The sequence below is a fragment of the Corythoichthys intestinalis genome, chromosome 4 (assembly GCF_030265065.1).
Source record: "Corythoichthys intestinalis isolate RoL2023-P3 chromosome 4, ASM3026506v1, whole genome shotgun sequence".
In the NCBI taxonomy this organism is placed as follows: domain Eukaryota; kingdom Metazoa; phylum Chordata; class Actinopteri; order Syngnathiformes; family Syngnathidae; genus Corythoichthys; species Corythoichthys intestinalis.
The window spans coordinates 24,809,890-24,836,902 of record NC_080398.1 but is presented as its reverse complement, the minus strand read 5'-3'; the positions used below and the strand labels follow the sequence as shown (position 1 = coordinate 24,836,902).

General features: G+C 40.5%; 1 protein-coding gene across 2 annotated transcripts; it reads left to right on the top strand.

Annotated features, from left to right (window-relative positions):
* The first annotated feature begins 284 nt into the window (after nt 1-284).
* mdc1 (mediator of DNA damage checkpoint 1) lies at nt 285-19,060 on the top strand. Of its 2 annotated transcripts, XM_057835441.1 has the most exons (12): nt 285-375; nt 747-903; nt 1,177-1,749; nt 2,136-2,214; nt 6,019-6,977; nt 8,554-8,613; nt 8,929-12,191; nt 15,336-15,392; nt 15,525-15,707; nt 15,782-15,907; nt 17,471-17,581; nt 17,655-19,060. In XM_057835441.1, exons 2-12 carry the CDS (start codon nt 771-773, stop codon nt 17,814-17,816), a joined length of 5,706 nt encoding a protein of 1,901 aa, XP_057691424.1. In that variant the 5' UTR covers nt 285-375; nt 747-770; the 3' UTR covers nt 17,817-19,060. The 2 variants fall into 2 exon arrangements, with proteins under 2 accessions (XP_057691424.1, XP_057691425.1); XM_057835442.1 differs by lacking the exon at nt 285-375 and having other exon boundaries at nt 480-903.
* Nucleotides 19,061-27,013: the final 7,953 nt, after the last annotated feature.

The window sequence follows — 27,013 nt, the reverse complement described above, 5'->3', positions numbered from 1 at the left end:
CATGGCGCGAAACATTTGCTTTCCAAATATAAACAAGCAATGCTTTTGTATATAAAGTGTTTTATATTATATATATATATATATATATATATTTTTTTTTTTTTTAAAATAAATTTAAAACGAAATCATATTCTTTAAATGGCACGTTCCCTTTAAGAGAAGCATGGCGCGAAACTTTTGCTGTCCGATTCCTGACAATGCTCTAATCAGAGATCACGAAGTAAAACTGGCCAATGGCTGTGTAGTATAATAACAATCATGGCCAATTTGACCAATGGTAGGAGGTTTTGATTAGATGTTGTGGGTGTGACATTACGTCACCCGGAAGAGCTACACGAATTGTTTATCTTTTCATTAACGAGCGTATTCTACGAGGTAAATTTACTTCAAATATACTTAGACGAAATTTAATCTTACATACTTTGGAGAGTCATATTTATATGTTTAAATATTGAAATATGCACTAGTAGTAGTAACTGGTGCTAAAACGCCTTGCATACTTTTACATAAATGACGCAATGACAACACGTTACCGTTAGCATAACATTACTACAATGTAAACATTTCACCTTGCATGATCGTGTTTCAAAAATTCCCTCAAATTTTGTACTTTCATTGCGTTATCAAACAGACCGAAAAGCTGAGTTGTATACGTTAACGTCATTCAATCACACATGCTTTCTAGCTATGTGCTAAGAACCAGATTTAAATGGGTTGTGAAGTGAGACTTTTTGTATGTGTGGCAGACTTTTTAACTATTGGGGCGAGGAATGGACGCCACACAAGTCATCAACGACTCCATCGTAGAGTCTGATGAGGAAACAAATGACGAAAAGACGAAAGAAGGAAGGCAACCTTTAGCGAAACTGTGCATCTTGAAGAATGACCACGTTCCTGAAAGAGGTAGGGCAGCCAGGTGGAGCTATCGTTTCAGAATTTGGAGGTGTGACAAATGCTAAATTACAGTTCAACTGCTCCTGTCCTAATACATCAATTAGTATCCACAGAATATTGTGTTGAATGTGCTCTAAACAAAACAAAATGCAGTGGAACTTTAGTTCCCTAATTTACAAATTTCCTGAATTATGACTTGTTGTTAATAATAATAGCATAAATGAATATGTAAAAGTCAGAACTACCTGGTTATAATTGACAATGCTCTTTCTGTCCACACAGAGTTTCCTCTTTTTGTGGGCGATAACATACTTGGTCGTGACGTTTCCACCTGCACGCTTCCCCTGCTGGCACCCTCCATTTCCAAACAGCATGCCACTATCTGCATTTCTGTGCACCGCCGGCGAGGCTCCCGCAGAGGAGTCGATATGGAGGCTTTGGTTTGGGACTTGGGTAGCATGAACGGCACCCGCAAAGGCCGCCTCAAGTTGACCCCTAATGTCCGTTATGCACTGAGTGAGGGGGACCATCTTGTGATGGCGGACATCCCGTGTCAGTACGTCAACATCAGCGACGCGCGCGAAGACGTCGGGGACAGAACATCTGGGGTTCGAGTCAGTATTCCAGGTGATTCTGTAGAAAAAACGGATTGTGTTAAGGCAAGCACCAGCAGGAAGTCACAGGCTTCAACTACAGTTTCATCTGTGGGTGCAGCAGAGAAGCAACTTGTACAAAACAGCTGTGTATCCTTTGAGAGCACTCCAGTCCAGATGCTGGGGACTTTGGTCCCAGAATCTGATTCTGACTCTGAATGTGAGAGATCAGGGCTCAGAGAGGTCAAGTGCAAACTTATAGGTATGTTCATGATTTGCAACTGTTACCACTTTATCTTTGGGGATTCATACTTTGAAGAAAAATCAAGTCAGAAAAAATGCTGTAGAGAAACCTTCTTAAAATGTTTTTTTAAATAGTTTTACCCACATTTCTCGCACCTTTCTCTTGGAGTTTTCCTATATTTAAAGTAAATCCAGAAGACCTTAGAACTCCTCGGCAATTGATAATATACAGTAATGTGATACCAAAATAGAGGTGCGCAGCTGTGGATTCGAAATTTTAAATATTCCTGTACACTTTCAAAACCCGTAGAACATATGAAAAAAATTCAAAACGAATATAACAGTGGCCTGAAAGATAAAGTGCAATGTAGCAGCATTGTCAAACTTTGTCAATTTTTTTTACAGGGTCACATTCTGACTCCCATGTATCCAGTCCCATCTGTTCAACATTCTTGAGTCCAGCAAGCAAAATAGTCCCTGAAAGGTATGTTTTACCTATTTTTTGTCTCGATGTCAATCGGCATGTGCCGATATCTGGTTTTCAAGATACACAGAGGTTTTAAAAACTAAAGGTATCAGATACTGTAGAAACTATAGAGCTATTTTTGGAGTCTGCACACTGCAGCCTGAAATACAATCGGCAACAAATTTGTTTTTAAAATTTGTATTTATTCATTGTTTTCTGTAGAGCAGAGATAACTAGCATTGTGCTTACAGACATCAAGTAGCCCTCTAAGGGGCACATACAGTACAGTGATCCCTTGCTACTTCGCACTTGAAACTTTGCGCCCCCTAGTCCATCGCAGATTTTTTTTCAATTTAAAAAAAAAAAAAAAAAAAATTAATACAGATGAGCTGTCCCGAGTGGATCGCGTAGTCTCACTCTCGCTCCCTCCCTCTGCCTGCTCTTTGTTCGTCAGGCACTGCGGCACTGCACTGGAGTTGCTTATTAAAGTTAGCGATGTTGACAGATGTTTGTGTTTGATCTTGCCAGAGTCACGAACTTGAAAAGCGCTCCATGCTTCTATCATCATTAAACTTAAACAGTTGCTGTGGCAACTCATTGTGTGTAAGTGAGAGGATTTGAGTAGACTCACTCAATGAAGCATTTGACAAAGCCACGCATTTTCTTCTACAGTACAGTACTTTATTCTTGTTATAAAATAATTCGGTGGGACGGTAACATGTTCAAAACTTACCACAGTTGATACATTTGAAGTGCATTTATTTAAAAAATTATATATATATATATAAATATATATATATGTGTATATATATATATATATATATATATATATATATATATATATATATTAGGGCTGTCAAACGATTAAAATTTTTAGGCAAGTTAATTACAGCTTAAAAATTAATCGTAATTAATCGCAATTAATCGCAATTCAAACCATCTATAAAATATGCCATATTTTTCTGTAAATTATTGTTGGAATGAAAAGATAAGACACAAGACGGATATATACATTCAACATACGGTACATAAGGACTGTATTTGTTTATTATAACAATAAATCAACAAGATGGCATTAACATTATTAACATTCTGTTAAAGCGATCCATGGATAGAGCGACTTGTAGTTCTTAAAAGAAAAATGTTAGTACAAGTTATAGAAATTTTATATTAAAACCCCTCTTAATGTTTTCATTTTAATAAAATTTGTAAAATTTTCATTCAAAAAATAAACTAGTAGCCCGCCATTGTTGATGTCAATAATTACTTACACAATGCTCATGGGTGCTGAAGCCGATAAAATCAGTCGCACCCAAGCGCCAGCAGAGGGCGGCAAAACTCCATAAAACACAACAAGTGAGCGTTTCACTGTACTGTCATTTAAATCTGTCTGAGCGGGGCATCTGCGTTAATTGCGTCAAATATTTTAACGTGATTAATTAAAAAAATTAATTAACGCCCGTTAACGCGATAATTTTGCCCTAATATATATATATATATATATATATATATATATATATATATATATATATATATATATATATATATATATATCCACAGTGGGGCAAATAAGTATTTAGTCAACCACCAATTGTGCAAGTTCTCCTACTTGAAAAGATTAGAGAGGCCTGTAATTGTCAACATGGGTAAACCTCAACCATGAGAGACAGAATGTGGAAAATAAAAAACAGAAAATCACATTGTTTGATTTTTAAAGAGTTTATTTACAAATTAGAGTGGAAAATAAGTATTTGGTCACCTACAAACAAGCAAGATTTCTGGCTGTCAAAGAGGTCTAACTTCTTCTAATGAGGTCTAACAAGGCTTCACTCGTTACCTGTATTAATGGCACCTGTTTTAACTCATTATCGGTATAAAAAACACATTTCCATAACCTCAGTCAGTCACACTCCAAACTCCACTATGACCAAGACCAAAGAGCTGTCGAAGGACACCAGAGACAAAATTGTAGACCTGCACCAGGCTGGGAAGACTGAATCTGCAATAGGTAAAACGCTTGGTGTAAAGAAATCAACTGTGGGAGCAATTATTAGAAAATGGAAGACCTACAAGAACACTGATAATCGCCCTCGATTTGGGGCTCCATGCAAGATCTCACCCTGTGGCGTCAAAATGATAATAAGAACGGTGAGCAAAAATCCCAGAACCACACGTGGGGACCTAGTGAATGACCTACAGAGAGCTGGGACCACAGTAACAAATGCTACTATCAGTAACACAATGCGCCGCCAGGGACTCAAATCCTGCACTGCCAGACGTGTCCCCCTGCTTAAGCCAGTACATGTCCAGGCCCGTCTCCGGTTCGCTAGAGAGCATTTGGATGATCCTGAAGAGGACTGGGAGAATGTGTTATGGTCAGATAAAACCAAAATAGAGCTTTTTGGTAGAAACACAGGTTCTTGTTTTTGGAGGAGAAAGAATACTGAATTGCATCCGAAGAACACCATGCCCACTGTGAAGCATGTGGGGCGAAACATCATGCTTTGGGCCTGTTTTTCTGCAAAGGGACCAGGACGACTGATCTGTGCAAAGGAAAGAATGAATGGGGCCACGTATAGAGAGATTTTAAGTGAAAATCTCCTTCCATCAGCATGGGCATTGAAAATGAGACGTGGCTGGGTCTTTCAGCATGACAATGGTCCCAAACACACAGCCAGGGCAAAAAAGGAGTGGCTTCGTAAGAAGCATTTCAAGGTCCTGGAGTGGCCTAGCCAGTCTCCAGATCTCAACCCCATAGAAAATCTGTGGAGGGAGTTAAAAGTCCGTGTTGGCCAACGACAGCCCCAAAACACCACTGCTTTAGAGGAGATCTGCATGGAGGAATGGGCCAAAATACCAGCAACAGTGTGTGAAAAGCTTGTGAAGAGTTACAGAAAACATTTGGCATCCGTTATTGTCAACAAAGGGTACATAACAAAGTATTGAGAGGAACTTTTGGTATTGACCGAATACTTTCTTTCCACCATGATTTGCAAATAAATTCTTTAAAAATCAAACAATGTGATTTTCTGTTTAAAAAAAAAATTTTTTTTTTACATTCTATCTCATGGTTGAGGTTTACCCATATTGACAATTACAGGCCTCTCTAGTATTTTCAAGTGGGAGAACTTGCACAATTGGTGGTTGACTAAATACTTATTTGCCCCACTGTATGTATGTATGTATATATATATATGCATTTTTTTTTTTTTTATATACTTTGGGGAAAAAAGTGAAAAAAAACAAGTCTTATATGTATCTCTTTCCAATGCTAAATCTGAACAAATACATTGAACACGGGGTTTGGGGGTGCGCTACTTTGCGGTTTTTCCACTTATCTCGGTGGGTTGTGGTGCCCATTAACCGCGAAAAACGAGGGATCACTAAATGTAATCCAGTTATTTTCTCAAAAATACTTTGATGCGGAATTGTGATTTAAGAATTTTCATTTTATTGATTAATTTGAACTTGTTATGGTGAACTTGTTATCGTGAATATTTTGTTTAATCGTATTTTTTCAGAATAACATTTTAGAGCTTGAATTTTGATATTGTCTGGTGATAGTTTTGCACAAGTTCATACTATTTTCATACTATGAAAATGTGAATTATTTATCATTGCCAACATCACTTAAACAGGTTCATTGAAAACTATGAATTGTTCGTTGGTGCGAATGCATATCTGTCTATATGTCCAAATGTCCTGCGATTTGCTAGTGAGCAATCCAGGACAAGTGTAATAGGGGGTGAATGGATAACTACAAATATATCATCAGTGACCTAGTGCTGCAGAAAGTTAAACCTGTCTGTTTACTTTCCATAGTCCCTACTGTGAGGATGAAAGTCCTGTCTTACCATCTACGTCTACTAAAGAGACGCCTCATGGACATGTCAGCTTCAGCAAAGAGAAGCCGGACATGGATGTTGGGGGACAGAAGAAAAAAAACACGCTTTCTATTGCGGATGACAGTGATGAGGATGGTGCAGCGGAAATTGGCCAGACAATGGAAAAGGCCACTCTCAAGGAAAGTGAGTGCATTTTGCAAGAACAGCTGAAAAGCCAGGTTTGCTTTACAGAGGAGAAGCTGTTGCAAATGTCCACAAGCACCGTCTCCACACATGCCGTCCCCAAATTTAACATGGACAGCGACACGGACGTGGACAGTGACGAGGCGGAACCAGTGTTAGACCAGAAGCCGAATGCTGCGTGCTTTCACATGGACAGCGATACGGATGTGGATGACGAAGACGACGCAGCAGCGGGCGATGCAGCCGCATCTTCTTTACAGCCCAAGGCGGGCGACGGAGTCCGTGACCGTGACATGTCACCCGATGCTAAAATAGCTGACACGGTTACGCCAGTGCTGCCAGATGACTTCCAGCTAGACAGTGACACAGATGTGGACGAAGAGGCTGACAGCACCAGCAGGGATGAGACGCCTTCCAAGCTGAATTTGATTAGGGACGTGTCAGAGTCTGATGAAGACCAGACTACCAATTTTACTACACATCCGAATGTCAGGGATTCAACTACTGGATCAAATAACAGAAATGCAGCAAGAGAGCTTCCTCAGTTTTCACCTGTTGCCACCGCACCCTCTTCAGTTCCTTGTGGTGTTGTCACAACAGCTGCTCAATTGGACTATGAGTCTTGTGTGCCCCCTACTGACCAGGACAGTGATACTGATGTGGAAGAGGAAAAAAATCCAATTGAAGGGGTGAAAAAATCTGGTTTGGAGGCATCACATCTGCAGAATTGCTCAACTCCGGTGCAGCTTTCAGGTAAATATTATTAAAACCCATAACCATATCATTGGTGCGTCTTCACAACCACTAAGACAGACAATCTGCATCCGTAGAGTTCCTAATTAAATGTTTTCATCTCAGTCTAAAAAAAATTATACTTCTGATAAAGCCTTTCACAAACTGAAGTTGTAATTGAATCCTTGATCAGTTTTTGGTTGGAATAGTTAAATACTCTAATTGATCTCCTTTATCATACTTTTTCTGCCTAAGGGCTATTTGAATCATGTTTTGTCTTTTGAAATTAATGTCTGTGGCAAATTCCAATGTGTGGGTCGGCATGGTTGCCTGATTTCCTCAGTTTGCATGTTCTCCAGTTGAACTCCACAGCTTCCTTTATGCATTCCTAAAACAGCCTGTATCAGGTTCAGTAAATATTTTTGTCCGTAGACTTGGAATACAAGTGTGTATGGTTCTTTGTTAACTTTTGATCGTCTGGCTATCATTCCAAGGTGCATGTTCAGCTACCCTTATGTGCCAAGGTAGAAAGTAATATATATTTAGGGGTGCACATATCTTTTTTGCCCAGGTTCTCAGAGGAGGACCTGGAGATGTGACTTGGTCCTCATTGAGCTTGAGAGCCGACCCGTCTGATGCGGTAAAATTATGGCAAGCTTTACTTAGAGCCAATTAACTTTAATTAATTATATTAACAATTAATTCTTGATTAACATCAACTTGGACAACAAAATTGCCATTACTTTAAAGTGAAATGTAAAGAAATAAACATAAAAGCACCAATTCAAAATAAAGGGCATTATGCGTCTCCCACATTAACTCCAAGCCTTTGTAAAAGTGGGATGTCCTCCTCATAAGACCTCATTGAACGTGCATGTTTAGCTTTGTAAAATGCGAGCAAAACACGTTTGTCAGTGCATGGCTCTGTTCTTCATTACGTTTATTCCGCCACTTGTCCATAGGGCAAGTGGGGTCCTGTCTGACATCAATAGTTTGCTTAATTGCCACATGCTCTCTGTTTTTTTTCGTGCTTTTCAAAGTTTGGATGGCTGAAATTCTTTGACCCTACATAAAATGCGCTGCTCTTATCAGCGACATTGGGATTCTCACGGCACATTTTGTACCGCATTTCCGTGCGAGCATCATTTGCTTCTAGCCATGGTACCTCCTGCAGCCACTTTTCAGCAAAAGTCCTTTTTTTCGGTAGCTCCGGTGACGTCTCTGTCCTCTGTCTGTCTTTTGACGGGGGTGGGGGAACATGGAAATAATTACTCAGTGGTGCCTGCCACTTCGACATTTTGAGAAGTTATTTTCTCGTGTCCGCCGCAAATGCAGTGGTCAGCCATCGGTACGCAAAAGCGTATGGAAGCCGTTGAGGGCCAGCGCGTTTGTCTACGTCCATTATGCATGCACGCATGGGGACCACTTATGTGCACCCCTGTATATATTTGTTGTCATCAGTTTTAATATATTTGAGTCTAACCATAGCGCTAAATTTGTTATTCGCGTCTTCAGCTATGAATGTTATGGAAAGATTGTTTTTATTCTGATTTATAAATATGGTTATTTCAACCCTTACCTTGGGGTGTTTCGGTAGGACAAATGGAAGAGATGGAGACCCAAGCCTTCCTTAGTCCCTCTCTGGATCCAGGGAAAGGTAAGTTTTCTAACTCCCTATTTTAAACATAAGTTCCACCAACAGAAAATCATTGCAGGGTCACCAAACATACGTCAGTGGACACTATGTAAATTAATTCTTGTTCTGAACATGGATAGGGGACAAGAATATTTGCACTTGTTTTATTTAATTTGGAAAATTTGTGAAGTATTGCTATTATAGCGTATTACACTTTTAATTCAGAGAGCTATCACAATACTGCCAACATACATGGATACATAAAATACTTTGCTAAATTCCTGTCATTAGCAAGAAAATGCTAAAACCTCTTTTTTTGTTCTTTCCGTTCCAAAGGTGCTGTCAACAGTGCTGCGGGATCTGCAGTATTGTCTTCACACTTAGACAGCTCAGACGAGGAGGACATTGTTGTCGCTGAGACACAATACTTTGACAATCAGACCCAAATGCAGATTGGGAGTGGCTTCAATAACAGTCACGAATCATCTGGCAAGGACTTGGAAGAATTGCCTGTCACAGGAGCGTCTTTCCAGCTGGGATTGTCTGACAGCAGCCACTTGCAGAGTGAGGCTCAAGCTTTGGCAAGAGAGAATACCCAGGCCTTTGCCATGGTGGCTGAGGCTGAGACCCAAATGTTTTCAAATTTCTCAAGTGCAGAAACGGCATCCCTTGGAAATGGCTTAAACATAGAGACGGTCCAGGCCTATGTGTCGCCTACCAGGAGTCCAGGGATTTCGGAGAGGGGTAGGCAGCTGAATCTGGCTTTACAAGAAACCCAGGCCTATGTTTCAGATTGTGATAGTGAATCTGAAGAACCGTTTGATTTGCCCCAAAATCCTGCAATTGACTACCCCACAGGAAACAGTCCTCTTACCCCTTTGCAACCAAACCAGATAGCTAAAGCAACTGATTTGAGTGAAGAATATGGAGAAGTTTCTGTCTCGGAGGACGGAAAACTACAACTTGATGAAAAAATGCAACCAGTTACGAATTCTTTTGGTTTGGCTAATCTTCAGCCGATTAGTATAGCTGCAACTCAGCCTATGGCTATAAGTGGAACTGATGAAAGCAGTGATGAGGACTTCAGTTCAGTCTTGCATGAAGGAAAAGCACAACTTAACAAGGAGATTCAACCCAATTTGATTTCTCGTGGTTTGGCTTCTAATCTACAGCCTTTGAGTGTAGGTGCAACCCAGCCCATGACTACAAGTGAAAATAAGGCAACTGACAGCAAAAACTTGATTCAAGTCTCATGTGAAAGTAAAATGCAGCGTCATAAAGGAAAGCAAGCAAACCTTCCAATGACTATAGCTGCCACACAGCCTTTGCCAACAAGTGAAAATGAGGAAAGCAATGATGAGGACTTGATTAAGGCAACTGACAGCAAAAACTTGATTCAAGTCTCATGTGAAAGTAAAATGCAGCGTCATAAAGGAAAGCAAGCAACCTTTCCAATGACTATAGCTGCCACACAGCCTTTGCCAACAAGTGAAAATGAGGAAAGCGATGATGAGGACTTGATTAAAGACATGGCACAACCCAATAGAAGCCTTTTTGATTTAGCTTCTAATCATCATTCTATAGCCGCAACCCAGGCCATGGCTACCAGTGAAAATGAGGAAACTGACAGTGAAGATCCCATTCAAGTGTTGGGTAAAGGGAAAGTTCAACTTGATAATGAGATGCAACCCAGTACAAGTTCTGTCATTTTGGCTGTTACAGCCCATCCTCATAGTATAGCTGAGAGTCAGCCTATGGCTACAATCCAAAATGAAAGTGATGAAGAGGATTCAGTTCCACTCTTGCGTAATAGAAGAAAAGCAAGACAACTTGAGGAGACGCAGTCCCTAAGCAGTACTCTTGAAATCCCATCTGGCAGTTTGACTTGTGAAAGTCCTGCAAAGGACAGTGTTGAAAGCCAAGAGAACAATAATGAGCCCCCAACAGCAGAAACTCTAATTCAACCAACCGAAGAGAAGACGTGGCCTAAACTTGACAACATGGCTAACAATGATGAAAATCAATCTGGTCATGGTCAAGAAGAACAACAGACTCAGACACTTGTGAATTCCGAAGTCTCTTCTGCTGCAATTCAAGTCAAGGACTCATGTGAAGATGCAGAGGATGACAGCGAGATTATAATCCGTAGCTCAAGGAAAAGAAAAGCCAGACCGCTGCAAATTGAAGAGACGCAGTCGCTCATAGGTTCTCAAATGGAAGAGAGAGTATGTGAGATCACGAATTCCGAGACGTCTGTAGTTGAACGTCGGTCACCAAGCACTGACCAGCCAAGTCCAAAGACCATAAAACTTGGCTCTGAAATCGGAACCAGTATAAATGAACGCTCTAGAAGAAAACCGTCACAACTAAGAGAAAAGGGAGAACCATTGGAAAAAAGACAAACACGAGGCAATAAAGCCAGAGGACAAACACGAATGTCCAAGTCTGCTGGGAGTGAAAGTGAGGAGGAGGCCACCACGCAGCAGACCATTCTTCTTGAGGTCCAAGATGGGGATCAGAGACAGGAATGTGAAATTGCAGATAGTGCAAGAAAAGAAGAAACAGAACAATCGGAAACGGTGGAGGAAGGAGAACGACTCGAGAGACCAGAAATGAAAGCTAAACGACAAAAAACAGATGGATCAGAGGCAGAGCTTCAACAAAACAACGTGGCACAACACCAGGTACCGCAGAGAGGCCGAAGAGGAACAAGAAGAACTATTGCTGTTCCACTCACAGCAGATTCGGACGATGTCCCAGCTAAGAGAACCAGATCCCGCTCCAACTCTTCAAACTCTGTAAGTTCCGAGGTGTCCACTTCAAGCACCCAAGGGGGTCGGGGGCGCGGCCAACGGGCGAAAACTACAAACAGGTCTGACCCATCGTCCATCACCAGGAGGCGGACGGTGGCAGCCCATCCTTCTGCTTTCACGGAACAAGCAGAGCAGGACAATTCTCTCGATTCTCCTCTGGGATCACTTTCGAGATCCACTTCCTCCAACTCTCTTGCTTCAGAGATGTCCTGCGGCAGCTCTCAGAGGGGAAGAGGAGGCAAACAAAGAGGAAGAGGACGCAAAACAGAGCCTGGGCCCAGTTTGATCCAGTCTACATTAATCCAAAACACTGCTCCTAAGGCGACGCCAAGTGGCAAAAGGGGTAGGAAGGCCGAGATATCCACTACCGAGCTTTCTGATGAAGCCGTTACCAAACCAGAATCAAAGCAAGTTGTTGCCACTAGAGGGAGGAGGCGAGCAAATGTTGAACAACCATCAAATCTGGCAAACAACACAACAGGTGACTCTCCACCGCCTAAAAGAAATATCAGGGGTAGACTTCAGAGGACAGAAAAAAGTGAAGTCTTGGAAGTGCCTGTAGCTCCCATGGGCAGCAATATAGTACAGGCCAAAGATAAAAGGGAGGGAAGAAAGAGAATGCTGGAGGTAGAAGTGAAAGATGAAAATCCATCTGCGGTCCAAGATAAGAGGAAAACTAGAGCATCCCACGCTGAGGGGGGCAGGAATGCTAAGGAATCTCCTCACAACACAGCCAGCGAGGGTGGAAGTGTGACATCGGTTGATGATTCTGGTGAAGGTGCACAGGTAACTCTTGGCATGTCTTTTATATACGGTATTTTATTTATTATTCATATAAAAGAGACAAACCCTTTAATTCTGAGATTTAATGGTGTCCACTCCACAGCATGATCGATTTTGATTTGATCCTTGACTTCACCATGTCTTCCTGGTGCATAACAGTGGTAGAGCGACAAGGTGCATAATAATGGTAGTTTTGCTAAGTGTATTTGCTTAAGCTTTTCAAATATAACCATATAAGCAGAATTTAGGGGGTCCTAAGTTTAAGGCAGTCCAAGTGTGAGTTTTTGAGATACAAATTGTGCGCGATTAACTAGTTTCCGCAGAACGTTAGAATATGTCGTCAGCAGCTACATTAAGTTGCTGCATACTTTAAGTTTATCATTCAACTGATGTTTGTATTTTACCTTCAGTGTTGTCACAGATTACTTAAAAAAGTAATTTAATTTCTGATTTCGCCTCAAAAAAGTAATCTGGTTACTGATTACTTTATTATCAAAGAAACTCAGTTCCTCTAAAAGTAATTTATCGGTTACTTTTTACCAATTGTTTACCCTTTGCTGCCTCAACATAAGAATGACAACAGAAAAATGTCATCGCATGTAATTGACTTTCCGACAATTGAATTTAAAGGGGAAGATCAGATTTTTTGACATTCTGCTTAATCTTCGAGTTGGCGGGGTTTAAATTAGTCGATGGAGTCGATTTCAACCACCACTGACTCGCGTTAACTTCGCCACTCCGGAGCCCTGAAACTAACAAATAACTGACAAACTGCATGGAATTTGTTAGAATCAACTTGACCGACTAATTAAACCCCCGATAACTCGAAGATTAAGCCTAATGTCAATAATTCTGAACTTGCGAGTAGTTGTTAGGATTAACAGCATATCAGTGCCAATGTAAAGCAAATTGACTGCACAATAATCAACAACACACAAATGAATTGTGCAACACACAGCGCAACGAATGCGCGTGCACAACCCGGAAGTACGCCGTACACGCACGCGGTCAATTTGACCACAAAACGTGGCGGCAACTAAGCACTTTACACTCAGTCGGACTTACGACGCATCTCAAAGATGCTAAACGAACACGTGACCTCACGGCATAAATGTGCAACACAAATATGATGTAAACAATGCTCACCGATGACTACCCGCCGTTGAAGCGGCAAAGCTATTAAACAGCTGCGCAAGCAGCGGCTCCAATTTATCGCTGGAAGCCTCCAAAATGAAGGAAAAGTACTCATGTCCATTCATGGACGCACACAGATCAACAATCCGTCGCACATCTTAACAGGTGGCTGGATACGGCTCGAATGAGCACCCTCTCTCCACACGCCTTTCTCAGTCCCAAAACAGCGCGTGTGACTCGAGACCAAAACAGGAAGTAATTAATGTAATTTTCGGACTATAAGCCGCTACTTTTTTCCCTCATTTTAAATCCTGCGGCTTATAGTCCAGTGCGGCTTATTTGTTGATTTATTTGGGTTAATAGGTAACACTGACAGTGGTTTCATAAGACTGCCATAAAACCTTCATAATTATGACATGATTATGACACTATTATGGCCATTAATGAATGCTTATGACTGATGTCATTAAGTATCATCTGGCAAATTATGTCACCAACACTCCATATATGTCCAGCTCGGATCTTTTGATTCTATTCAAAAGTGAGATAATTTGCCGGATGACACAAAATGACATCTGTCATGATGTCATTAATGCTCATGGCAGTGTCATTTCATAACTATGATGGTATTATACTGTCACTGTCAAATAAAGTTTTACCAAATGCCAGAGCTCGCAATTTATGAAACAACAGGAAGAGTAACTGAAGAAATAATTAGCGCAGAACATGGATTTTGATTATTATTTAATATTTGTAGCGCTGCAATGCATGCTAGGAGGCACGTTGGACGACAACAGTGTTGACAGCAGGTGGCAGCAGAGGATGACTGGCTCCCCCAAGGGAGCAGTGATGGCCAAATGAGGCTTCTTGAAGCAATGAAGCTTTGCAGCCAATTGGTTCAAAGCTTTATGGGGGCTCATTTGGTCTTAGGACAGTCTTATGATGCCGCTGTCAAATAAAGTGTTACCGGTTAATATATTCAGGTGTAAATATTAAAATATCCCATAATACAGTGAGGTCAGCTGCGGCTTATTGTCCAATGCGGCTTATCTATGAACAAATGCTGTTTTCGTGTCAAATTTGGTTGGGTGGCGGCTTATAGTCAGGTGCGCCTTATAGTCCGGAAATTACGGTACCGGTATGAGCGTTTACCATGGAAACGAACGGGTAGTGGGAAATTTTCTAACATTTTGTATTCAAAATGCTCTTTGTACATGACAACAATATTCTTCATTCTACATACATTATGAGGCAATAACAAAAAGTAACGTACAGACACTACAGAAATTAACTTCAATCAGATTACTGGTTCGGAAGAATGAAGGTATTAGATTGCTCGTTACCGAAAGAGAATAATCAGATTACAAAACGCATTACTTAGTAACCCGTTAGTGACAGCACTGTTTACCTTTGAATACTTACCCTGGTTATGACTACAGTTACATGATCAAAATTAGTGATAGACTACTGAGGATTTAGTTTTGACTTCTCGCCTTAGAAGTCTGCATGCACTTGGGCCAACCAGAACCAATAGGAAACCGTAAACGGCGATTTGTAAAATGCCGTAATGCCATCTAGAGGATTAGTTTTTTAATCACCATTAAGACAAATGTTAAGGATTGCCTGGTCTTTAGAGAGGTTTGCTTTCCGATCAGCGCACAAGTAGTTATCCTTTAATAGTCCTAATTTCTCATAGCGCTCGGGTATTGGCTCCGATTCAAGTGCAGGCTTACCCAGTTGTGGCCACTAAATGGAATGTTAAGTAGCTGATAGTTGATATTGCGGAACATTAGTCTTCTTGAGTGCTGCTTTTGTCTCCTTTCTGATTCAGCCTTCTCAGCTAATGCACTTTAGTCATCATCACTGATCCTTCATGTTTTCTTTCCTGTTGCTAACCCACCACAGTACCCTAACTCAACAATAACATCAACGTTGATGTACTATTGAATTAAGTGCTAAATGAATGGCTTCCTAATGATGATTTCATATGTGTTGATGCTCCATATTTTATAGCCTCAGACCCCAATCAGCAGCAAGAGGCGAACGCGAGATACCAACCATTCTTATAAGGTTTGAGAATATGCTACTATAATGCATTGCTGTTCTGCACTACCGCTAACCACATCAAGTACAGTGCCGATTCAGAGAGTACAGGCCACCAAGTAGGGGTGGTCGAACTAACCCACGGTGTCACCTTGTCAGGTGCTTTTCACAGGAGTGGTGGACCAAGCCGGGGAAAAAGTGGTGACACGCCTGGGAGGCGTTTTGGCTAATGGCACTGCAGACATGAACTGCCTGGTGACTGACAAGGTGCGCAGGACTGTCAAGTTCTTGTGCGCAGTGGCTAAAGGGATCCCAATTGTCAACACACAATGGCTGGACAAGGTTAATCAGCAATTGATCAGTCACTACACAAAATCTTGGATGTGTCTGGAAAGTTTATTTTTTTCTTTCTTCAGAGTGGTAAAGCTGGGACTTTCCTGCCTCCCGACGCCTTTATTGTGAACGATCCAGAGCAGGAGCAGAAGTTCAATTTCTGCCTGCAGGAGACTCTGAGGCTTGCCAGCAGAGAGCCTCTCTTGCAGGTGCTCAAACTTGTTCATTACATTTCTTACTGAAAGGGTTTGTGTTCTTCTTCCATCCCCTGTGGCAGCCATGTTAATACATCAATAATGACTGAACCACATTGTAGATGCCAGTAGCGTTTTTGTAATGATATCAGGTGCTTGCTGTGCCCGTTAACTCTACTACAATACATTAGCCCTCAGATCAACTTTCATTAATCCTAATGACTACATGGTTGTACAGGGCTTCTCTTAGATAACTTTAGTCATAAAATATAATGTATTTTTCAGACTATAAGTTGCACCTGAGTATAAGTAGTTGCAATTTGAAAGAAATTTTATTAATTTAGAGGCCATGAACAAACATTATATATTATAGTAACAACAATAAAAAGGAGAAAAGTCTAAACGGGTGTCATTGTAACCCATTTAGTCATCCCGATAACTACAGTGGTACCTCTACTTACGGACAGTGTTGGGCACGTTACTTTAAAAAAGTAATTATAGGTACTCACTACTTCTTCCAAAAAGTAACTGAATTAGTAACTGAATTACTCTATAGTAAAAGTAACTAGTTACCAGGGAAAGTAACTATTTCCGTTACTTTAAAAAGAAGTTGTTGTATGTCAAAGAATTTTATGTCAAGGTAACACTGTATTTATGTTTTTCTGCTTCATGCTTGTACAGCCTCTCAGTGTCGCCCCTGTTGCTGCAGCAGACAGCTAGAGTTTGCTTGTTAAAGTTAACAATGCTTGACTGGCGTTGAAGCTTTGATCTTGCCAGAGAAGCTCGGGGGCGTTACCTTCAAGGCACCGCATGTGTCAGTCATCATATAGCTTCTTAAACACTAGCGGTAGTGTGCCGTGGCAACTCATTGTGTGTGTAAGTGAGCAGCATGAGCGCATTTGAGTGGACTCACTCAATGAAGCATTTAATAAAGACAAGCATTTTTCTACTTTATTCTTGTTTAAAAATAATCCACATTATAAAGGTGGCACGGTGGGACAGTAACATGTTTAAAACTTGTTAAAACGTTTTAAAAAAAATGTTTTTTTAATGTTTTTTTTATTCCACACTTTTTTCGGTATCTGATCGGGAGTTTGTATCGGCAGATTCTCAAAATCAGGTGACTCAGACTCAGGTGTAAAAATATGTGATCGTGACATCCCTAATGATGACACTTGCGGCTTATAGTCCAGGCAAAAATATAGTATATACATAAATATTTTCCTTGTCAAATTTAGTGTGTGCAGCTTATAATTAGGTGTGCCTTATTGTTAAATTACAGTATATGTTCATATATTGATTTCAGTTTCGGACATTTTGTGACTCAGCCAGGATGAAATATCTTTAATTAGCATGCATTTATGATGACACAGGCCATTTAGCCACTCTAAGACAGGATGTAAACAGAACTCATGCGCTTCCACGCCACTGCTGAGTCATCTAAACGATTGTTCGAGCTTGAAAAAAAAAAAGCCACAAGAACATAAGAACCACTCAGAAGGACAATGTATTGATCTTTTACATGCAGGAATTTTAAAATAACATACAGCTGATCTTACATTGAATTCTCTGTTCCAGGGCTACAAGATCCACATCACAAAATCGGTGAAGCCCGAGCCCGTCCACATGAAAGACATCATTTCCTGCTGCGGAGCGACATTTATCCCCAAAATGCCTTCTACACACAAGGTGCTAACTCATCAAGTCAGCTTTTACGGTACACTGAATCCTCCATAAAGTTGAAGTTAACTTTCCTCCTCAGCCTTACACCTTGGTAGTATCCTGCACGGAAGACTGGTCGCTATGCCGCAGGGCCGTTTCGGCTTCACTCCCGATCGTCACGGCCGAATTCATCCTTTCTGGTATCCTGCAGCATAAAGTGGACTTTGATACACACAAGTTGTCTGGGCCTTTCGACCCTTGAATTTTACAAATCTGACACAAATCTTTGACTTCTCACACCGTTTGTCCACTTTTTTACATAAATATTCCAGTTTGTCCAGATGGTGCGAAAGGGGCTAATGACTCAGATTGACAGGGCATTGTTATCTCCCGCCTCTTGCTTGTTGCTGTCATCGGTACATGGGACATTGAGCGCAACCCGTAATCGCCCGCCTTTGGTTGCCATGTGCTTAGAGTAAGTACTTTTTAAACAAGCCTTATTTAAACTGCGCCGGATGGGAATAATGACCCGCTTATTATCCCCGTCACCTCCTCCCCCGTCAAGCCCGGCAGGAATTAGTGATGCTTAAATGGCTTGTGATGCTTCGCTATAATCGGACATGGTGAAATAAGGCAAATAATATTTGCGTGGCAAAATGTTTTTTAAAAAATGCTTCTAGAAATACATCAAAAGGTTGGAAGGGTTTCTAATATCACAAGCGCACATGTGCCTTTCCTTTTTATGCACTGAGATGATAATGAACATAGCAGAGTGTCCTCTCGTCTCCATTAACCACCGCCAAACGTTCCATTAAGCCCTCATCCTCTCCTATTAGCTCCCCGGAGGAGACTGCATCAGTCTTTAAGAGTCCGTTTTCAGTCGTCATCAATATCTTATGCGCTTTGCACGGACATGACAACAACTCATGATTTTGTCGCACATTGTACTGTTTTGCTTAGTTGTCCAACTAGAATGCCAACATGTGGAAAAAGTAGTAGAAAGTCTAACTAGAACGAATCATTCTGTGAATGGTGAAAATCTGTGAGTAGTTCAGACACACACAATGAGGTTTGTAAACACCAGAGATGGCTGCAAAACAGAATTTTTATTTTGGATATGACTTTGGGCATGGAACAAATCAGGAAAATAATGGTACTTTTTTCCCAAACAAATTCTTACCTATGCAAAGATTCAATGTAGTGCCTTCCATTCCTGTGTGACATTTTTCCCATAATAGAGTGACAGCGTTTGCTTGATAGTAATAATACAAATGAGGCAAAGCTGCAGACAAATATACATCAGTACAAAGCAGTAGTGGAACAAACTACTAGTTGAACAGTTGTTCTACTATTACACAGTTGGCATACTAGTGAGGCTAAAGATAGTACTAGTACGTACACAAAGATATGCATGTATGGCTTTGTTTTCTGTCTGTGGAGAAAATCCTATAGATGGGAAAAATACTTTAAGGATACACCCAATAAAAGATGATGCTCATGGTTTGATTGAGAATTTCATTTGTAATATTGTGTGACTTTGTTTTTGCCGTAAGAAGGTTATAATATTAGAAACAAGTGCAGTCATAAGTCAAAGATTAACAATGTTTTTAAGAATAGTCAAGAAAGGACCTTTTAAAGCGGAAGTCCAGAATTTTTTACATTAGGCTTACTTTTTGAGTTTGTGGGGGTTAAACTACAGTCCCTTACAAAAGTCTTGTCGCTTATCCATTTTGGAGAAACAATTCCTAATAACCTGACTTTTAATTATTCAATTGGTTTCAGAAATGGCTCATATGAAAGCTTCATTAAATGATAGATCTTTTTCAGTGAAACAAATATATTTTTGTACATTCAACATCATTTGGGAGCGTCTTAGCTTTCATATGAGCCATTTCTGAAACCAATTGAACAATTAAAAGTCAGGTAATTAGCTATTGTTTCTACAAAATGGATAAGCGGCAAGACTTTTGTCAGGGACTTTAGTCGTTGGAGTTGATTTCAACAAATTCCGTGCAGTTTGTTAGTTATTTCTTAATTTCAGGGCTCCGGAGTGGCTAAGCTAGCGTGAGTCAATGGTCCCTTCCTAGCATGCCAATAGAAAATGATACTAACAGATCTAACTTAGTCAAATAAATTTAAAATGCAGATCGCGGTTGAAAATAGCCATGCGGCCAAAACAATGTCACACCAAACTGCCGTAATTCTGTTTTTTAGATGTGTAATGCGACCGCAATAGAGAGGAGTGCTTCGGCCACTCGTGCTCATGCTGCATTCGAGGAAGGTGGGAAGTCGAACTTATCCATTTCGGATGGTACCAGTTGCGACCTCAAAGCGTTCCAAGTGTCTTTTATGTTTGGATTTATTTATTTTTATTTATGTAAAAAGACATGTTGACCCCAGCAAACATGGTAAATATACCACATTGTTAACTGCCTTCTTTAGTTTCACTATTGACGGTCTGCTTTTCGACAGGCAGCGCATTTTTTCTTGATGTCGGGGTACTTTTTTTTTCTGACTTCACGACTAGGGTCCCCCAGTTCGAGTTGCGTTCCAATATTTATCCTGGTCGGAGGTTCGAGAACTCCGATTTCCCCCCTTCCTTGAATGCAGCAACAGACTACAGAGTCTTACCTGAAGAATGGCAACATAGTGAAACGTGCATTTAGAGGCTGTGGAAACAGACCAAACAGTTGGGCAAATAAGAGTTTCCACAAATTCCCTATGAAGAACGAGGAACAATACAAACTGGATACTTGCTGCTGGCTATGACATAAGCACACCGTTGGAAAAAATATCACTCTTCTCTGCAGCTTGTTACCTACAGTGGGGCAAATAAATATTTAGTCAACCACTAATTGTCCTCCCACTTGAAAATATCAGAGAGGCCTGTAATTGTCAACATGGGTAAACCTCAACCATGAGAGACAGAATGTGGGGGAAAAAAAACTGAAAATCACATTCTTTGACTTTTAAAGAATTTATTTGCAAATCATGGTGGAAAATAAGTATTTGGTCAATACCAAAAGTTCATCTCAATACTTTGTTATGTACCCTTTGTTGGCAGTAACGGAGGCCAAATGTTTTCTGTAACTCTTCACAAGCTTTTCACACACTGTTGCTGGTATTTTGGCCCATTCCTCCATGCGCATCTCCTCTAGAGCAGTGATGTTTTGGGGCTGTCGTTGGGCAACACGGACTTTTAACTCCCTCCACAGATTTTCTATGGGGTTGAGATCTGGAGACTGGCTAGGCCACTCCAGGACCTTGAAATGCTTCTTACGAAGCCACTCCTTTGTTGCCCTGGCTGTGTGTTTTGGATCATTGTCATGCTGAAAGACCCAGCCACATCTCATCTTCAATGCCCTTGCTGATGGAAGGAGATTTTCACTCAAAATCTCTCGATATGTGGCCCCATTCATTCTTTCCTTTACACAGATCAGTCGTCTTGGTCCCTTTGCAGAAAAACAGCCCCAAAGCATGATGTTTCCACCCCCATGCTTCACAGTGGGTATGGTGCAATTCAGTATTCTTTCTCCTCCAAACACGAGAACCTGTGTTTCTACCAAAAGTTCTATTTTGTTTTCATCTGACCATAACACATTCTCCAAGTCCTCATCTGGATCATCCAAATGCTCTCTAGCGAACCGCAGACGGACCTGGACGTGTACTTTCTTCTGCAGGGGGACGCGTCTGGCAGTGCAGAATTTGAGTCCCTGGCGGCGCATTGTGTTACTGATAGTAGCCTTTGTTACTGTGGTCCCAGCTCTCTGTAGGTCATTCTCTAGGTCCCTCCGTGTGGTTCTGGGACTTTTGCTCCCCGTTCTTGTTATAATTTTGAAGCCACGGGGTGAAGAGGGAGTTGAAAGTCTGTGTTGCCCAACGAAAGCCCCAAAACATCACTGCTCTTGAGGAGATCAGCATGGAGGAATGGGCCAAAATACCAGCAACAGTGTGTGAAAAGTTTGTGAAGTGTTACAGAAAACGTTTGGCCTCCGTCATTGCCAACAAAGGGTGCATAAAAAAGTATTGAGATGAACTTTTGGTATTGACCAAATACTTATTTTCCACCATGATTTGCAAATAAATTCTTTAAAAATCAAACAATGTGATTTTCCGTTATTTTTTTCCTCACATTCTGTCTCTCATGGTTGAGGTTTACCCATGTTGACAATTACAGGCCTCTCTAATATTTTCAAGTGGGAGAACTTGCACATTTAGTGGTTGACTAAATACTTATTTGCCCCACTGCATATAGAGCCTCTGGATTACAAATGTTTCTATTCATACTGCAGTTATTGACATGCGATGGTAAGTTTTAATAACTTCATCCTGAAAACATAGCCATCACTATTGATTACTTATGTTGTTTTTTATTGGCATGCTAGGACCGGCTCATTGTCACCCGCTAGTTTAGCCACTCTGGAGCCCTGAAACTAATAAAAACACTAACTAACTGTAAGAAATGTTTTGAAATTAACTCCACCCACTAAATAAACCCCCGTTAACTTGAAGATTAAGTCTAATGTCAAAAATTATGAACTTCCTCTTTAAGGAAGTTGTTAAAAAAATGTTATAGTATGAGGCAAAAGCATACTGGACTAGTCGGTAGCCCATCTTTCTCTAATCCTTAATTGTCAAAAAGGACTTGTTACTTTTTATGTTTTTTTATTTGCCTCCACAATAATAGCATGAAAAAATGTAAATAATGTTGGGTTTTGGATTGATTGAGATCTTGGAAGGATATTTATTGCCATTCCATGACTGAGTCAGGAAATTATTTTGATGAGTTGGCTCAAATTTCTAACTAATTATAAAAATGAGCGTTGTGTATTTTTGACGGCAAAATGTATTTTTAATTTTAAGTACATTTCAAAGTCTGATCTGTTTTCTTCTACCTGAATACAGTAATTTTATCAGTACCTCTCCATTTACCAAGCTTTTCCTTACAAGTATATGTGCTACTACTTAAATACAAGTGATCAATACTTCTGCCACAAACATGCGCAGTAATGTGTATTCTGGTTTCATTACGAAAAATATATGTATAATAGTGTGTATAAGTTTTTATTTTTAGTCAATATTATATTTTTAAAAATACATTGTTATTAAAATTTTACTTTATGGTAATATGTTTGCGGACCAATTATACATTTTTTTAAACGTTTTTATTCCGATTTCTGACATAGAGGAGAATGGGGTTAAATGTCACAATTTTACTCTTTCATGAATATCTTCTCATCAATTCCATCTGTTCTAAAATAGTCATTCATTTATAACAGGGAAGCTTAATATCAAATCAAGTCACATATCATGAGTTGGCTTTGTCATTCTTTTCATTTTTATCTCTGGCAATAGGTGAAACCTACTGATTATGATATGTATTTGGTTCCTTATGTCTGGAATACCGTTTGTGTTTAAGATAACTAAAGAATGAATAAGGTATTCTTCTCAAACTTCCACCCCTGTTCTACCCTATATTATTTTTTTTTTCTTTTAATAAACTCTTTCATCTATTCATGAGCCTAACGTAGGTCAGAGTATGTGTTGTGTTACTTAGTAAAAGAGGGAAATTGATTTTGAAAGCACCTACTGACGGCAAAAAGGCCAATTCATTTCAATGAATGGAAGCGATCATTCAATTAGCCAAAGAGTTAAGCTATGTGAGGTCACAGGACATTTATAAAACTAACTAAATAACTACAATTCCCAGAGCAAAATACACATGGTAAATGGTGTTGTACTTATACTGTATAGCGCTTTTCCACCTTTCAAGGCGCTCAAAGTGCTTTACACTATCTCGCCATCCACCTACTGGTGACGCAGCACCAGTAGCAACGTCTTTTTGAAAATTTTCCCCCTTCGATATATTAATTTATTTTTTGTAGTTTTATTTTTTTATTATTATTTATATATTACACGTTTTTCAGTTGCGTTTATTTTTCGAATTTACAGTGACCCCTTGCTACAAACTTAGCACCCTCAGTCCATCACAGATTCTTTTAAAATTAAAAATAAAAAAGGTGTCCGAGCCGATTGCGTAGTCTCTATTTCCCTCCCTCTCTCTCCCTGCTCTTTGTTAATCATTAAAATTAACGATGATCGACAAACGAACTACAAAGCGCCGCATGCGTCAATAATTATTTAGGTTTGGAAAACAGTTGCTGTGGCAACTCATTGTGTGTAAGTGAGCAGCTTGAGCGGATTTGAGTGGACTCACTCAATGAAGCATTTAATAAAGCTGAGTTTTTTTCTGCTTTATTCTTGTTTAAAAATAATTCTGTGGGACAGTAACATGTTTAAAACATATTGTGATTATTACATTTGAAGTGCTTGAAAACGATTTATTTGAAAAAAAAAAAAAAGGGGGGGAGGGTTGGTAGTGCATCCCCTCTTCCCATCCCTCACGGCCAGTTGATGGGAGCCCGGGGGACCACCCTGAATCCCGTGGGGGATTGGGGCGGGGTGAATGGCTCCTTTCCTGGGCTGCGGGGTGGGTGCCCGCGCGGCATCTCCGCTCATCTGCGTGGCTGTCGCGTGTTTGGTGGGGCTCTTGTGCGCAGCTGGATGTGATTGGGCGCGCTCGGGTGGGTGGCATTATCGATTGGGGTGCTGTAGGGTTGGTTGCCGACGGGCTCACACTCACAAGGGATTCACACGATTACTGGTTTAGAGATCACAGAGCTGATTTGTGTACACTCCACCCCTCCCAGTCACTTAGCTTGTAGACTCCCCCAGTCCCCTCCCCTTATTTCCCTGGTCAACAGGCCCCCCACTTGGTGTCAACCGGAAATACATCTAGCTGATGATAGCACCAACATATTCATAGGCATTCAATGTATTTCTTGTTGTTGTTTGTGTTTCTTGTCTTTCTTTTCTTGTGTTTATTTTCCTTTCTTCTGTTCCCCCATAACCCCTTCCTGTTCCCTGCTTTGTCATAATAAACAAGGTATGTTGAATGATCACAATGGGAGTATGTCATACTCTCAAATCTCAATGTGAAACATTAAAACTGTTCAGACCAGCCGGACACTTAGACTTCCATTCTCCGTGTCAAACAGCTGAACAGGACATGGGGGGGGGGCTACTTCGCGGTTTTTCACTTATCGCGGCGGGTTCTGGTCTCCATTAATCGAGAAAAACGAGGGATCACTGTATTACTTTTTGAACGTTTGACACCCCCCCCCCCCACACACACACACACCAAAATTGATCCTTCAAGGACCGTATTGGCCCGAATATAAGACAGTGTTTTTTGCATTGAAATAACACTGAAAAAGAGGGGTTGTCTTATATTCGCGGTCTGGACATTACACTCATTCATGACGCTAGATGGCACCAGATATCATTGAAGCGATGTTCTGTCATGACAGATCTCAGCTACTCTCCCCATTCATGACGCAAGATGGCGCCAGATATCATTGAAGCGATGTTCCATCATGACAGATCTCAGCTACTCTTTTTAGTTTAACCAGTTTGCATTATTTTATTGCAATGTTTTTCCTCATTCAGATTTGTTTCAAGACTACAGTTACAGTTAGACTTCACTTTGATGGTTAATGCAGTTATTGCAATTTTGTTGTTCTATCACAATAGATTGGTTTATTTACATTTCAAAAACCAGAAGCCATTCCTTTACGAATGTGATTGCACTTTAGTTTACATATTTAAATGTTCAGATATTAAGATTTGAATGAGGCAAAATAGCATGCTTTTTCTCTCAAATATATTGTTATAATCAGGGGTGCACATAATTTTTTTGCCCAGGTTCTTAGAGGAGGACCTGGAGATGTGACTTGGTCCTCATTGAGCTTGAGAGCCGACCCGCCTGATGCGATAAAATTATGACAAGCTTTACTTAGAGCCAATTACCTTTAATTAATTATATTAACAATTAATGCTCGATTAACATCAACTGGCACAACAAAACTGCCATTACTTCGAAGTGAAATGTAAAGAAATAAACATAAAAGCACCAATTCAAAATAAAGGGCATTATGCGGCTCCCACATTAACTCCAAGCCTTTGTAAAAGTGGGATGCCCTCCTCCTCATAAGAGCTCATTGAACGTACATGTTTAGCTTTGTGAAATGCGAGCAAAAACACGTTTGTCAGTGCATAGCGCTGTGCAGGGCGAGTGGGGTGCTGTCTGACATCGATAGTTTGCTTAAGTGCCACATGCTCTGTTTTTTTTCGTGCTTTTCAAAGTTTGGATGGCTGAAATTCTTTGACCCTACTACATGAAATGCGCTGCTATTATTAGCGACATTGGAATTTTCACGGCAAATTTTGTACCACATTTCCGTGCAAGCATCATTTGCTTCTAGCCATGGTACCTCCTGCAGCCACTTTTCAGCAAATGTCCTTTTTTCCGGTAGCTCCGGTGACGTCTCTCTCGTCTGTCTGTCTTTTGACGGGGGTGGGGGAACACGGAAATAATTACCGGTACTCAGTGGGGCCTGCGTCTTTGACATTTTGAGAAGTGATTTTCTCGTGTCCGCCGCAAATACAGTGGTCAGCCATCGGTACGCAAAAGCGTATGGAATCCGTTGAGTGCCCGCGCATTTGTCTACGTCCAGTACGCATGCGCGCATGCGGACCACTTATGTGCACCCCTGGTTATAATCATTTGTTTCAGATGTACTGTAATTATTTTCTGTATAAAAACTAATTTGGTGTTCAAAAAGTCTTTTTATCAAACTTGAGTCTTGACAAAGGGGGTCGTCTTTTAATCAGGGCCGTCTTTTATTCGGGCCAATATGGTAATTATATCTTTGTTATTGCCTATGGCAAAATAAATGCAGACAAGACTAATACTACAATCGGATGTCAAATGTGGCCGCACAATATTGTCCCATGTGCTGCTATTGGCCCCTGTCCCGCAAGTTTGAGAACCCTGTTCTTTAGCAACATAATACAAACATTTAAGTGAAAAAAAAATCGTAGATGCATGTAACAGTTAAATCCACCCCAAATTTTTCACGACAATAATTCTTCAAGTCACCCATAATGTATATATTTTTTTTCAAACTGCATTTTTCCATCCAGAGTGAGGGGGCACACTTTAAATATATTAAAGTGATATAGGCATCTTTGAGTGAACTTCGAGTAAAATTCAAGTATCTTGAGGCCGGGCTGAGTGTCCTCTTTTTTGGAAATCAAAATATGGTCACCCTAAGATAGGCGTGCATTACTATATTGGGTGAATGACGCGAGAAAGGTCTAAGGGAGACGGACTCACAGAGCGTCATGCAGAGCAGGAGTAGGGAGGAGGCAAAAAAGTTGTGACGCCAAGCAAACGCGATGCTAGGTGGCTCCAATAATACCTGACTGTAGACGATAGCCTACAAACTACGCCCACATGATATGGTAGATATGTTAGTCATCACATATAGATTTAGATGCGATATGTCAGACACAGAGGCATTAACAACGTGTACAGTATAGGAACTAGATGCGTTA